This window comes from Strix uralensis, chromosome 30 (genome assembly GCF_047716275.1).
Source record: "Strix uralensis isolate ZFMK-TIS-50842 chromosome 30, bStrUra1, whole genome shotgun sequence".
NCBI classification, from domain to species: domain Eukaryota; kingdom Metazoa; phylum Chordata; class Aves; order Strigiformes; family Strigidae; genus Strix; species Strix uralensis.
In genome coordinates, this window is record NC_134001.1 from 648399 (window position 1) to 663627 (window position 15229).

Below are 15229 nucleotides of genomic sequence, written 5' to 3' on the forward strand. Positions count from 1 at the left end.
ATAGTATTTGAGTCTGTTTCAGTTATTACAGGCAGAGCATAAATAATTAAAACATATTTGAGTCCTTCCAAGTATTTCTGTCTTGTCTCAGGTTTCTGAGTTGATCAGTAATATCCTAGGAGACCTTGTCTCCTGATGTGCTGTTTCTGTACTGTTAAAGCTCAATATCCTTTCTGGTCAGAAGGTGTCATTCCTTAATTATTTTTCAAAGCATTTTAACAAATAAGGTGATTTGATTTACGCGGGAACAATTTCTCCTACAATGAAATGGCAGTTCTAGAGGCTGTAATGCTGATTTTATACTCAGAAGTAGTAGAGGGACAATGAGTCTTGTGCCGTTGAAGTTGATCTTTATTGCAGCGACATTGTCTTCTAAGTGATCTTCTGTTGGGTAGATCAGAACTAAAGCCCACTGCCAGTGTTTTCAGTCAGCATTAATCTGGGGCGATGATGGGGTGCTCTGTCCTAATAAAGAACAGGTAAATAACAGAACCCAACATTCCCAAAGTGTACAGTCCCCCACGCCTGACTAGTTTGGGCTGTATTGTGTGGGTTTTCAAGAATTTTTCATTCGTGTCTTTTCAGACTCCGGGGACTTTTTCATGGTTTCTGTTTTTCTAGGACTTAACGATGTGATCAGAACTGTCAGGGCAGAATGTTGCCTGCGGGGTGCCGTGGTTTCCTCTCCTGTTATTCCCAGTATTGCCAACACAGCCTTTCCTTTCTGGCAGTACATGGCAGTCTGTGTTCAGTCCATGGCAAGGGACTGCAGTGCAGGATGCAACAGCTTCTTGGGGCTGTTCGTTGTTTGCCAGTGACTGTTACCTTGTTCGTGGGAGGTTGAATTACAAGCGGCATTACAATAAACAAGAAGTTATGAGTAGATGAGGAGAAACCAATGTAATCCAGCTGTCCTTTAACTTAATACGTTCCTTGGTTCCTAGCTGGGTGTTTGAGTGCAACCAGGTGTTACAGAGGCTCTGCCTTGGGCAGCGCAGCGAGCGCTGTGACTGCTGACAGCCCAATACTTGGCCAAGCGAAGGAGGTAGAGGAGCACTTCTTTCTGTGCTGATGGGTCCATGCACCTTTAGAGAGCTCAGGGCTCTCCCTTTTCCAGTGGGAAGCAACTCTCTGTATTTCAGTATGGATGTGTCTGTGCTGCCAGATGAGCAGCAAAGTGAGCAATATTGCTGATGGTCTGTGGATTTCTGCCTTGTGGCTGAATATTGATAGGATGTAAACACGGAGCTTTTTTCTCTAGCTTGGGCACCTGATCATTTATCCTCTGGGGTTACTGGTGCTTAGTAAGGACGGAATGCAAATAGTCTCGCCACCTGCGGGGATGCTGGTAGCTCTGCTCCTTTGGACAATTTACTCTCTGTCAGGATACTTGAAAGAAATGAGTGATTTTGAGGTTGTTCCCCTCTTCCAGTCTGTGCAAATAACCTCAAAGGAAGCAAAAGTGGCTTTGGAACAGCAGAGCTCCAAAGCTGTTGGACTTGTAAAGATTTGAATTCAGACAGGTTTCTGCTGGGCTTTATTCTTAAAGAGATCCCTGTTGAGCAGTCCAGAAATCCACTTCAGTGCCTGGAATTCTAAAGCTGTTCAGTCCAATGAGAGTTACGGGGATTGGATTTTGTGTAAGCATACCTTTTTCCTGGTGTCTTTAGTTCTGAAATGAATGCAAGAATGTGAGAAAACTGAGCATAGGCTAGGAATTGGAACTAGAAAGGATCGCAGTGCATTTTTTATTTGTAGTGGAAAGAATTAAGCCTCTCCCTAGTGGTATGCTGGGTTATAATCCAGTGGTGTGGCTGTTGTGGGCTGGAATCTGTCCGTTCCCGTGGTTTTTATCCGAGTTAGTTAACTGGAATTCTCCAGTGTGGAAGGCAGGTGGCAGCAGAATTCTTCACGACTTCACCCCAAAAGCACAGGCGTATGTTCTATCTAGCTCTAGCAGTCTCTAAGGGCTTCAGAAAAACCATCATGTATGTGTCCCTGTAGTTTTGCCACTAAATTCATAAGCTGAAGTATTGTTCTTATAGCAACAGTTTTCGAAGTTGGCACCTACTTCAGCAGAGAGAGGTTTGGGTGGGTGTTTTATGTGTGTAAAGCTTAAACCTGGAAGGTTTGGTTACACACGAATTTAACTATTTCAGGAATCGCTCTATGGAATCCCAGCTTTATATGACATATGCTCTTGACAAAACATTAAAAACCCAACCCAAATCTCACCTGGTTTTTAATCCATGTTTCTTCTCTTAAGCATACTGGTTTTGGTAGACGAGTTGCACTTCTTTGCAGTTCTGTGCCTAAAAAACCCAAACAACCAAAACTGAGAGTGGGAATGGAGTGTGTGTGCATTAACCTCTGTCTGTAGGGATTTGTTTTACTTCTTTTTTTTTAAAGAGTTCAGCAGAAGGAAGTTTTCCTTCTCTTCCTAAAACCTAGGCTTTATTTCAACTGTGATACAGCCTGTTCACTTAATTTCTTAAGTGAACAAGTGTTCTACATTTCCCTCTGTTTCTGAGAGGTGACCTAGGAAGCCCTAAGATACGGAATCCTGAATTAGCAAAACACCAATAAGAAAAAATTTCCAGACTCTCTAGATTCACCAGGTTAAGAATAATGTGTAAACTACACCTGGAGTTCCCCAAACCATCCTGAGGATAGACTGGGGGAGTGCTGTGCTCAGAGACCTCTAGGGAAGTGCAACAGGTCTGTCTTGGAAGTGCCAGTAGAGGATTAAAAAGTACTGAAGACTTTATTCTTTGTTTTCTGGGTAGGTTTTAGCTATGGACACATCTGTTCTTGTCCAGGACCAGTCGTTTGGCCAGAAATCAGCAACAACATCCTCACTACTTAGTCACACTAAAATGCCCATCTCAAGGAAAAGAGTTACTGCCCCATGGGACAGGAGCTTAGAAGATGTTGTTTTGCTGATCAGGGATATCAATTAAACGCAGACACCAGAGTGAAAAGAGCAGGTGTATTTACTAGAAATAACTAAATAATATATCAGAATAATACAGAAAACATACAGTAAGAAAAGACAAACTGGCACGCTTAAACAAATAGGAAAATCCAGGGTAATGCATCAAATCATTACTACCTGAGAGAGAGAGTAGTGGTTAAGAAAGACCCATCACCACTTGCATACGTTACCATCATCCAGCCCCGCAGGCGCTGGGCAGCCCCGGTTACAGCGAGGATTTGGAGAACCTTTCCCTGCAAGTGGGAAATCCTACGCGGGGCGTCCACCCGTAGGTGAGGCTTCCAAAGTCGCTGTGAGCGGGCCCAGCCTTATATACCTGAAATCAGTAAGCCAGAAGAGCTGGCACCTTTGTTTTGAGCGGAAATATCTGGAGTCAGTCTCACGTTAGATTTTCCAGAGCCTGGCCAGGGCTCAGGGAAAAAACTAAGGGATTTTTCCCAGCTTATCTAGGTGATTTATGAGCAAGGTCACACACCGGGTCACAGGGCCAGACAACTGTCTCTGTGGCCCTGTTACCTTGTTTACACACACAAAGAAGGATACATGTTTTGTGATGTTTAAGTCACATTTTCTATACATATCTCACTACTGACTACATACGGAGTTAGTAATTTCGGTTCAAGACTTATTGTTCAGGTTTCAATATTCCCACCTGTTACATCCGGACAGGTGGTTTGTTATAATTTTAGTACAATACCTATTGATACAATGTTTGTCAATTATAAAACATACAGGATTCATCTATAGGTCAACTCTGGCTTGGGATTATTGTCCAAGCCTGAGCACTTCAGATGTGATCGAAGATGACAATGACGGGGAGGAACAGCATATGTCAAGAGAAGAAGCAGTGCAGAAATACCTAGAAAATACAGTTCTTATTGGGAAAAAAGAGTACATGGTATGTGCCAGGGCTGTGTTAAGAATTAGCGTAGCACGGAGTCTTGAAGCAAGGTCTTATTCTGGTTTTCCCCATCTCCCACCTTTTTCTTTTTTTTTTTTTCTTTTTTCCTGATCACCCTTATTCTATCTAAATCCAGCATTAAGAACTAAAAGTGGGATTACTCATGGTGTGGTGCCTGTTGTGGGCAAACTCTATAATGTGTCTAAATACAGACTAAGCAGTAAGAATTGCAGATTGGGCTTTCTCTCCCTTTGGAGCCCATGGTCAATGCACAGCAAGTATTACCTGCTTTTAGCAATACAGACTGTTCCTCTGTATTCTCTGCACAAGGAAACGCTGAAAACTGTTCCTTAAGCAAATGTAGTCGCTTCTAGGGAAGACGAGGAGGGAACGGAGGACTAGAAACTGGTTTGTGGAGGTTTCATTAATATTGCCCCCAAAATGAGCCTCTGGAAAACAAGAGCCAAATCCTGTGGAGCTTAAGCCTGTTTAAGACAACTTCAGCAATTCTGGTCATCAGATGGATGTTCTTTACAAATGCCTGCTCTGTGCAAACTTATAAACTGCTGCGTTAGGACCAAAGAGATCTTCTGAGCTCCTCACAAATCTTCTGTTTATGAATCAGCTAATGAAAGAAGTGGAAGGGCTTTTGTCAGGTGGACGAGTAAAGTGGTGTTGTAGTGTTTGAGGAATGAGGAAAATCTCACTTCTGGGAAACCATTTCTTTATGAAAAACTTAATCCTAATGGTAATTCCAGATGCTGCTGAGTCTCACAGAAGAGTCGAAGAACAAACTTCTTGCTGAAAAGAAGAAGAAGTTACTGCTGGAGCTACAAATTCGTGCAGAGGTGACGCAGGAATTTGCCCAATATTTTGCTGAGCAGGAAATATATTTCAAGTAAGTTAGCTTTGAGTGGTTTTTAATGTTACTGATTAAAAAAAAAGAAATTCAATTCACTTATTTCTTAAATCTGTCCCTTGGCTATAAGAGACCACACTCTTCTGCCAGACTTCCTGCCTCTGGTAATAGATCAGTTTGTGTTTGGACTATGAGTTCAGGAAAAATACTGTGTAGGAAAGGCTTTGATCTGGGGGGGATGGAGGGGGGGGTGTAATCTGTCAGCAGTGTTCCTGCAGAGCTCTCCCTGACAGAGGAGCTTTGATAGGATGTCTGTAGAAAGAGTGACACTTGCAAATCCTTTGGTTCCTGCAGCCTTAGTGGTACTTCGGATGGGTGTTCTGGCTCCAGAAGCTTAGAAACAATGCTTGTAGTTAAGTGTCAGCCATAACCTGTGTGTGTATGTCTCCCCCTCATTCTTCAGGAGTGTGTGTGCAGGAAATACACTTCTGCTTTGGTGTAGCAACACCATTTGTGTATTGTTCTATTGTGCCAGAATAAAGAAAAACCCATCTTTGTTTATAGCAGCTGTACTAATAACTTCTTAGCAGCTCCTGCTAGCTAGCTTGTATCTGACTTGTTTCCCTACTCTAGTGAGTGCCTTTCTTACGAACGAGAACGGCTTGAAGAAGATGCTGACACGCGCCTGGAGATCTTCAGGGAACTTGTAGATGGTTATCTTGGAGACGTGGAGGAAGAAAATAAACTAAAGGATCAGCCTTGCAGCGAACAAGCTGGACCTCTGGTACGTTTATCCCCCTGCTGCCATCCCTTCCACTAACCACCTGTTGTGGTGATGGGACGTCTCCAGAAGGAGCAGAGCGGTCCCAAGGAATGGCATGCTGTGTGACTGTGTCCTCAGCAAGGTACATTGGCGTGTTCAATAGGAGTAGCTGCTGTGCCTCGGAGATGCATTTAGGAATCTTTGGGGTTTTCTGCGTTTCTGCAACACAAAGTTACTGTGTACAGAGAAGCCGGGGGAAAAGCTGCAGTTATGCTATAAACTGTTGCATTAAGTGCCTGTTTAAGGCATTTGAAGCTGAATTCTTAGGCCCCATATATGCGCTGTACTGGAGTGGTGCCAGAGACTTTTTCCCTCTTAAGGCTGTTGTGGCTACAGCTGGAGCAATGACAACTGTATATACACTTAAGCATAACTGAGCTCTTAGGTTGAGGCTGGTTCTTGTGAGTTTGAAACAACCCTTTGTTTTTAAACAAGGAGGAAAGATATAAAGTCAATGTTTTAAATACAACTTAATTTGATAAGTTCCCGCAAAGTTATTTGACCTCCCAACCTTCTACTGATATTTGAAACTTTCGGATGTATTCCTTCTAAAGCTGTTTGCTTGCTGTGTTCATTCGGTGTTCTCATCGGGTAAAAATGCTAGCTTTTATATTAAATTTGGAGGGGATGCTTTAGTGGTGATATAAAAGGGAATGTGATGGTGGGCCATTAAATGCTTTAAAACTAAAGTAGCTGTTACTGGATGCTGGAGACTTCTGTGTGAAGGTAGACAGAAAGTGGCCATCAAATTGCCTGTGAACCCACAAGATGGCTTTGAAGTCAGAATTAACTGTACTTAGGTGTTTGAGGACATAATGGTCTTCCAAATTTTCAGTAGAAATAATGGGTATTGTGTCATTATTTGCTATTTCTAAATGGATATAAATTATCTTCCAGAATGAAGAGTATGGCATAGGGCCAGGCACCTACATTGATCGTGAGGGCGTTACTGATTCTCTGCAGGATGATGTCGTTGATATCGAAAAGCAGGCAGAAGAAACACACAGACACGTGGTGTCTCTAGAGGACCCCCAGGAAGCTACAGGTTGGCTTGAAAAGCAGCTGAGCAAAACTACCACTGCACTAACTCAGACCAAAGAAAAGCTGACAAAGAAAACCGATGAACTAATCAAAACTGAAGAGCAGCTGACACAGAAACCCAAAGGTGAGCTGGGGGTGTGTGATGAGAAAGCAAAAAGAAATGACACTGTAAAATAGAAATAATCCATCTGAGCAGGATTTTGGAACCAAATCGTGTGCATAGAGGTGATAATCAATTGTTTGGTGTATGTTCAGGCTGAACAATCCCACAGGCCTTGATTATTTCATTTTTAAGACAAAACTTAAAACTGTCACTTGAAGACTTCTGAACTGTGGGGCAACACGTCAACATTATTTATTCGTGATTTCATGGTTATGTTGTGATCCAGCCCTTCACATTGTGCTGACGCAGTGGTTTCAGGTATTCTGTGGACCATTCATAGACAAAAGCAGCAATACCTCATAGTGCGATTTCAGCAGAAGTCTCTTGACGTGATCTATATTTTATACGGGTTGCAGGGCCCAATTCTATCCAAAAAACCTGAACTTTTGAAATGTGTCCTGCAAGTAGAAGCCAACACAAAAAGAAATGAGTCTATTCAAAAGCTCCTAAAGTACCAGAAGATCTGGAAAAATGGATTCCTGAGTAAACTGTGTAATGGCTGCTTGTTTGCTGCAGGCTTCTCTTCCTGTCACAGACTTGGAAATGCAGATGATTAAATCGGACGAGTCTGCTGAGCAGCTTAAAGAACCAGCTGAGGGGACTTTCTCAAAAAAACCCTTGTGCAGAATTACTTGCTTTAATACAAAACTTCAGTAGCTTAAAATGCTGTTGTAGTACGTTTCTAGCTTTTTTTTATATCAAGCTTAGCTTAACTGATCTTGCTTCTAAATGCATCGTATAGTTCAAGAATTGAACATTGACTGAACTACTTTCTTTTCTAAGAAAAGGAATACGCAGAATAAAAGGATTCAAGAACTAATGGACATCGTGGAGCAAAAAGATGATGTTACCATGAGACTGCAAGATTTGATATCCCGTTTAGAAGAAACCATAAAAGACTCTGTAAGTCTAAGACATCTCAATTTTCTGTTTACAAAAAAATCTAAATCTGTGCTTATAATGGACTTGACTGTTTTGGACAATTGACATTTTCTGTAAGTAATTGCTGCTTTCTTGAAATGGCAGCAGGTGAAGTTGGCATTGAAACTGAAGTTACAGCAGAAGGTGTGTGGGGGTGTGTGTGGAAAACAGGACTTTTGGAAGCAGTGATCTGGAGTTATTATTGGAGGACTGTCCATGAGACTATGAAGAGCCACTCTAAAGAAAAAAAACCCAAAACACTCAAACTGGGAGGACTCTAGCAGCGGGAAGAGAGGGATTATGTCACTGTCTGGTTTATTTTTGCCTGAATGGAAGAGGAGGGAAAGGAGGTTTTGCTGCAGCAAAAGGTCAAATCTAATTGAAGTTAGAAGTTATGTGAGAAGGACAGTGGTTGTGTAAATTGGCAACAAAAATCAGTGTGTTCCACCTACTACCACCACGCACACGAACTTTTTAAGGCAGAGCAATAATATGAATACTATAATTAATGGAAATTCATGTTATCCACGTGGTGGTCTTCTTTTCTTTTGTGGCAAGATCCGAAGCAGGAAATTCCAAAGTTTTCTTCTTCAGGGCAATTCAAGCCAAGGGCATATAGTGGCTGCAGAAAAAGAGGGGGAATGGGAGAGGAAAGAGACGCTTGATTTCAGCAAGCACACTGCATCATCTAGTCCAAGATGGACTGAACTATTAAGGAACTTAAGATAATGTTGCAGTGAAAGCAGTCGGTGTCATGCCAATGCCGCGTTCTGCCCTGTCCTCTGCGCCCCTAATACTAACTCAAATCATTAAGGAACTTAGTCAACAGTTCAAGCAAGATCAGAAAGGACCTAGTGAAAAAAAAACCCAAAACTTAATCTCAGGGTTTTTTCCTAAAAGCCTTATGCTTTTAAAAGCCATTCTTCAGTACCGAACCTAAGTATTTGCTCAGCCTCTCTCTCCTTTTAACCAAACTTTACACCGATGACCCTTTGCTTCACCTCCACTGAACACAAAATATTAAAGGCAACAGCTTGAATGTGCATATTAGACCACTGTTCCGAGTTCTGTAAAACAACTCAACACATCACACAGATCACAGCAGCAGTCTTGCATATTGCATATTGAACACTTCAGATCCAAATGCACTATGGACTAAGTACAAGTTCTGCCACACACACGCTGCATAAACAAAACCCAACTCTACTGTTGGAAGTTCACTGTCATTCGCCACTGGACCAGAAAAGGGCACTGAACTCAGTCCTGTTTTGAAGTGACTGACTCTGCTGAAGTCAGTCAAGTCATTTCACGGATAACCACAGTCCAACATTTCTTTGTTTTCTCCACGTTCTCCTACACAGGCCCAGATTTACAAATTTATACACCCTGTCTGTAAGCAGCAGCAACTGAAAAATAACTGAATCTTCAGGACAAACCCCGCGAGACTCAGATTAGAAGTTTCCAGCAGTAAAGTCAGCACTGAGCAGGTATTTAATGCTATTTCCAAACTGTCTTACAAGCTTTAAAGAACCAATCTCCCAACACTCAGAGAAGATGATAATCTCTATTTTTAAAAAATTAAAGAGGCCTCAGAAGTGACATTCACACATAAATTCATCGACAATAGCATATTTGAAAAAAATTGTAGCATAAAATTGTAGTTAAAAGGAAGACTTTTTGCAAATCGGAGGAGACATCAGTCTCTCCTTTTTACATAAAACCAACTACCCAAAGAAGTATTCCAGGTCACTGGTGTAGTAACTACTCCATTTCTCAACATCAATTTAAACCCGAGCTGGAGATGCAAGTAATTCAGAAATGACTGAATGACTGAAATACGCCTCAGTCATTTTAGGAGTAAAAACCATAACCTTCCTTTGTGCTGCACAATGCACAGGAACATCAGCCTGGGTGATCCAGCAGCAGCAGCATAGCTATGGTGGTCTTGGAAAAACAAAACAACACAAAAATACCAAAAAACAACCAAATCTGGACAGAATTTTTTCACAAGCCTTCTCAGAGGCGTGTGTATGTGGGGAAATAACCCTGAGACCAACTTCTCTAACGAACAGCCCAAACAGTGCCGCTGAGACAATGCCTTTGAGGGGTAAAACCTGCACCAAACACAATCCCAGGAGGTTTACTCACCTCTACTGTCCCACTGTGCTGCACTCAGGGACAGCAAAGTTATATATGCTTGCTTGGGGCTGTGATAAAAACCGTTATGTGTAAGTCATCTGATAAATATTTAAGACTTCTAAATTCATACGATTAAGGAACATCTTACACTACATTCTGAGCCTTTCTAAAAATCACTAAAAAACCCCAAACACACCAATCACCAGTTGTCATCTGTATTTGCTAAACAAAGCCAGCAATTTCTGTATTTCCTTAAACATCTGACATTTTGTACCAGGCTGCTGCTTGTTCCAACAGCAATATAGTTAATTTTGATAAAGCAAACCGAGGCAGTGTTGAAGTGAAGAAAAACCCTACAATAAAACAGTAAAATAAAAGCATTTTGCTTGAACTTCAAGTTTACCGTCCAAAATCTAAGACAGCAGTCTACGGATAAATTTCTTCCAAGATGCTGCGTACAGACTCTTGAACTAGTTTATAGAAGTTTTATCCTTGACTTGTAAATTGCTGCTGTATGCAGTATTTAAGAAGCTTAAAGGAGCGAATTCATAGCAGTAAGATAGAATGCCTGCTCCACCTGCTTCAGTACTGTTCACTATACACATTCCATGCGGTGAACTGGAATTAAACTGGAACTTAGATGCTACAGTTAGTTATCAAAATGTTTTTCCTTGATTCGGAGATTTATCCGCCTATTTTCTTTTAAATACTTTCTGTTAAATGCTTTTAAATACTCTCTTCTACCTAAAAATTCATTTCTTAACTTGTGTCTTAGTGAGATGCCGCATGGAATAGCGTGTGTGAGTGGACAAAGAATACCCTGTTGTGGAATACAAGTTTAAAACAGGGCAGATCCCCAAAACCGAGGAAACTTTACCGAAACCTCTTTCCTCCCCATCACCCTTAAGTCACGCTCAGCAGGGACAAAACTGCCCAGGACTCAGCCTTTGCTACAGAGGGTGTTATCTTAACGACTAGAAAGAGGTTCTGACATCTTCTGGTATTTCCTTAAACCAGTGGAATTCCACCAGTAGTAACCCAAACCAAACCAAACCAAACCAAAGAGCCCAAACCCAAACATTCTCAGAAGAATGTTCTGCTTTTCCAAGCTTCAGATGTTTACTCTTACTAAAGGAAGGGAGGTGGAAGGTCTCCAATTCAGCACACATCGATGCCACTTCGAGTTCTCTTCTTCCCGCGCTCTGAAGTCATCTGAATGCGCCAGCTTGATTCCATAAGCTGTAAAGCTGCGTTACTGATGCAAAGGACCTGAATTATAAAGAATGCCTCCTATTTTGGCATCGACTCTGCACTAACACTGCCTCTGGACCAGGGGTGGAATATAGAGTCTGTGCTAATTAGCCCAACCATACAGTCCAAATCGGAGCTGCCTCACATCCAGTCAGCCTCCAGGACCCGCGAGAGTAGGAAGTCTGACACGTTCTTCTAACTGGACACCACATCTAACAGCCGAGCGCCGTTTTGCAAACAACACTAGGGTGCTGTGTAACTTCTAAAGACACAGACTTATTTGTGTGGAGATGAGATTCAAACTAAATGAAGAAGGTATTAGTTTCTTCTGTGGGGCATTCAGGCTTTTCCTAGTCTGGATCCCACCCCCCCAGTCATTCCTCTTCTGGAACGTCAACATGTAGCTCTGCTCCCCTTCTCACAAACGGACATCTAGACATGCACTTTCCATATATTTAAACAAATCTGATTCTTTTCACTCCCTTGATAGGTTCATGGTTTATCTAGTAATATTAAAACATAGCTTATCTTTTAGGGAAATCACAGCTTTCTGTATTTCCTCCAGGCACCTTTTTCAAAATATTCAGGTGTCACCAAGTGGTTAATTGTTGTACTGCTGTCTGCTCAGGACTACTGTATGCAGTAATAACCAAGAATTCTGTTATGTGAAAGTAAATACATATCACCAAAAAAAAGCCAGAGGGCTTTGAGATTATTAATCCTAACAGTGCCATTTGAAAATTCTGTCAGAGCAGCCCCTTCTCATTCACTTACCTCAGTCTGCTATCTGCTTTAAAAAGAAAAATACCTATACACATCATCAAAAATTAAGTGGCCAAAAAAATTAAGTTACTTACCAGAAGGAATTATTCCCTGTGGCATCTTTGGACACTCATGCTTATAGTAAATTGCTTCCAAGAAGAAACACAGACTTTTCTCAAAATCACTGCTGCTTATTAAAAAAACCAAAACGAACCAGCAAAACACCCGCAAACCACACAACACCTGCATCCATGCAGCATCATTCAACATGCGAAACCATCCACCAGACACTTCAGTGAGGAGGGATCCTCCGTCACATCCAGCAACTCCTCTTCAGCTGCAGACATTTCTTTCAACGTCCTGTTGGAATATAAACAACTTCTGTAGATTAGAGAGGGAAAAGAAACTCTATTCTAGGCTCCTTACGACTATGTTTCACTATCATGGCAAGGCCAACACCAAAAAGAGGGTGTTTATCAGCACGGAAGGTGTATCTTTCCAAAGTCAGCCATGCATGTTTGCTTTGAAATAGGGTTCTGCACACGCTGTGTGAGGCCAAATCCTCAGAAACAAGAGTCCAAAGAGGCCACCGAAAGAAAAAAGTTTTATAGTTCAAAGATAACAAGACAGCACTACTAGCACTAGGCCATTAGGGAGACAGCTTTTAAAAACCAACCTGGGATTTGGGAATTCCAAGGAAGAATTCACATGAACTGTAATCATATGGTACACTGAAGTGCTAGAAAGCTTTAAAATAGTTAATTTAAATTCACCTTACAATGTTTTCCCTATAGCACTTGCAACTATAATTGAAGAGAGAAAAATCTCAACACATCCTTCCTTAATTTTTCAACAACTTATCTGCATTCTGGATTTGACCACAGCTGTGAATAATCATTCTCCGTCTAATGTTTTTTAATTGTTCTGGTGATTCTTTCCCAAAAACGTATAGGAAAGAAAATATTTTTAGATAATGCTATCTTTAAGCCACAAAAGGGGCAGGTGTGCATGGTGTGGCAGGTGCATCCGCCCAGTGAAAACAGAGCTTCCTGGCTGTTGAAACGTGGCAGCTTTTGGCTGTCTTTGTTTTCAGGGTCTCGCGGTAGCTGAGACCTTTTGACCAATGGGAGCCGCTATTGACTACAGGTCAGATTCGGCCTGGGTATAAACGGAGTCCCCTGGGGGAGCCATTTTGAGCTCGTCCTCTGGAGCTGCACGCTGCGGTCAGGACTCTCCCCTTGGGTCAGGACGCTGCCCAAGGAAACTCCTCGAGGTGCCTTGGGTTGGGACGCTGCCCTGAGCAGGTCCTCGAGGTTGAGAGTCCTCATTTTCCAGGTGAGTGATAGCGCGTTCTGGGTTGTCGTTAAGCCCTAGGTAGTGAAGTTTTGTTTACGTTTTGGGTTCTCGTTAAACCCACGAAGTGAAGTTTGCGTTTGGGGTTCCCGTTAAACCCCTGGGGTGTGAGGTTTTGTTTACGTTTTGGGTTCTCGTTAAACCCACAAAGTGAAGTTTGCGTTTGGGGTTCCCGTTAAACCCCTGGGGTGTGAGGTTTTGTTTACGTTTTGGGTTCTCGTTAAACCCACAAAGTGAAGTTTGCGTTTGGGGTTTCCGTTAAACCCCTGGGGTGTGGGGTTTTGTAAAGTCTTTGGGGTTATTGTTAAACCCTAGAAAGTTATTCTGTCCTCCTCTTGCGGACATCCGGATCTGTAATACACGGAGGGCTGATTGGTGGTTAAATTAAAAAAAATTAATTTATTTATTTTTGTTAATTGGTAGTGGGTTGCTTATTTAGAAGCCTCCGCAACACATGGTCAAGTATAGAACCTGAAGCTGTCTTCATCCTTCTTTAAAGAAGGAGAGTCTCACACCATCATTTCGAGTTTAGCATCCTTGTTATCGTTTGTGTTCAGGATTACACAGGTTATAAAGGTACGGCCCTAATTTTCATAACTAGAAAAAAATGGGAACAGACACTCAACCACTAAAATGCCACCCACAGCGTGTACAAAACCAGGCACAGATACTTTCTTATTAAAAATAAGTAATTCTCATCTCTTTGACCATCTGAAAGTATCACCTTCTGCAGGTGACCTACTAATGCAAACCAAACACCACTGCTAAAGCGGAGACAACGGATAAGGCTTTGCATTTTGGAGATTCTCCTTCCTGTAAGACCTTTTGGGCATGCAAAATCAAAACGAAGGAGCAGCAAGATTCTAATCAAGAGGAAATATGCATTGCAAAAAAAAGGCATCATAGTCAAGCCTGAAATAAGTCTGCTACAAACTCATCCAAAAGAAAAATCTCCCCAGAGACCTTCAGAGCAAGTGCTGAATAACAGTATGAGGAAGAGAAGGATGGCAGCGCCATTTTAACAGTTCTCTATCAGCAGCAGCTTTGGCAATCCACCAAAACTAGAATAGGTGAGAGGAAAAAAAACAAGGAAGGAAGAAAAGGGAGGGGGGGAGACGGCAATAGAGGGGAACAGAAAAGTCTTTCTTCAAGCATTTCTCAGGAACAGAAAGAGTCATCACTAACACAGGACTCCACTTAACCTTTCAGTTCCTATTTCTGTTTCCATATCTCTGAAAATTTAGTTTCACTGGGCCCAAATTTTATGAAGTAAAAGCATTTTGAGAAACACTTCTTCACCTGTTCTGATTTCTCCTCCTTACATTCCCAAAGCAGAATCAAGCTTTAAATCATGTGGAGGCAGTCCTGGGCCCTGTACGCATGCACAGCTAATCAGAAAAGGACTATTTACTGCAGTGTGTGATCTCACTGCGCTTCTGTCCAGAGCTGACTCTACAGGATCACCAAGGCTGATGCCTCAGACACTGCCCGCCCCACACGCAGTAGCCACTATCCACAGAGAATGCCACTCCTTTCAAACCTGGAAGTCCATGGCTCAAGAAGGCTGATATTCTAAACTAGAATGTGAAAAGACACAGCAGTCTTAATACATGGAAACAAGACTAATTGAAGCACAACGTGTTTGAACTTCCCAGGGATTAGAAGAAACTTGGAGAGAACTTGCCTGCCACCACTCCAAACCCCAAAACACTCCCTCCCAAACGACTCTGGCATTGCTCCACTTCTGAACAAAACAAACAAACCCAGAAACCAAACGACAAGAAAACTCACAACCCAAAACCCCCCAGCTTTCTACACACAATTAGACAAGAAATTAGTTTGTATTATCTGAACAAGCCCATCACCTCCAACGTAATTCTTCACAGACACAATTCTACACCAAAAGAAAAAAAAAAGAAAACAACCAAACCTCTGGCTCTAGGACTCATTAGAAACATTTGTTTGTAATGACAGAAGAGTATTTATGTTGTCCCACAAAAGACTACTAAGAATTCCTTGAA

At 41.9% G+C, this 15229-nt stretch overlaps 1 protein-coding gene across 5 annotated transcripts in view; it reads left to right on the plus strand.

The window, feature by feature from the left end:
* The first annotated feature begins 4437 nt into the window (after positions 1-4437).
* The window catches only part of LOC141936003 (kinesin-like protein KIF20B), a 44688-nt gene continuing 33896 nt past the window's right edge, over positions 4438-15229 (plus strand). Inside the window, exons 1-4 of one of the 5 annotated variants that reach the window (XR_012626684.1) lie at positions 4438-4794; positions 5389-5539; positions 6476-6743; positions 7571-7685. Coding sequence is in view for 3 of the 5 variants with exons in the window: in XM_074852738.1 (XP_074708839.1) it covers positions 4655-4794; positions 5389-5539; positions 6476-6743; positions 7318-7439 (681 nt within the window). In the remaining 2 variants the exon portion in view is untranslated. Of the gene's footprint in view, positions 4795-5388; positions 5540-6475; positions 6744-7317; positions 8159-15229 lie in introns of those variants that run through there. The other 4 variants (XM_074852738.1, XM_074852739.1, XR_012626685.1 and 1 more) reach the window with 4 other exon arrangements.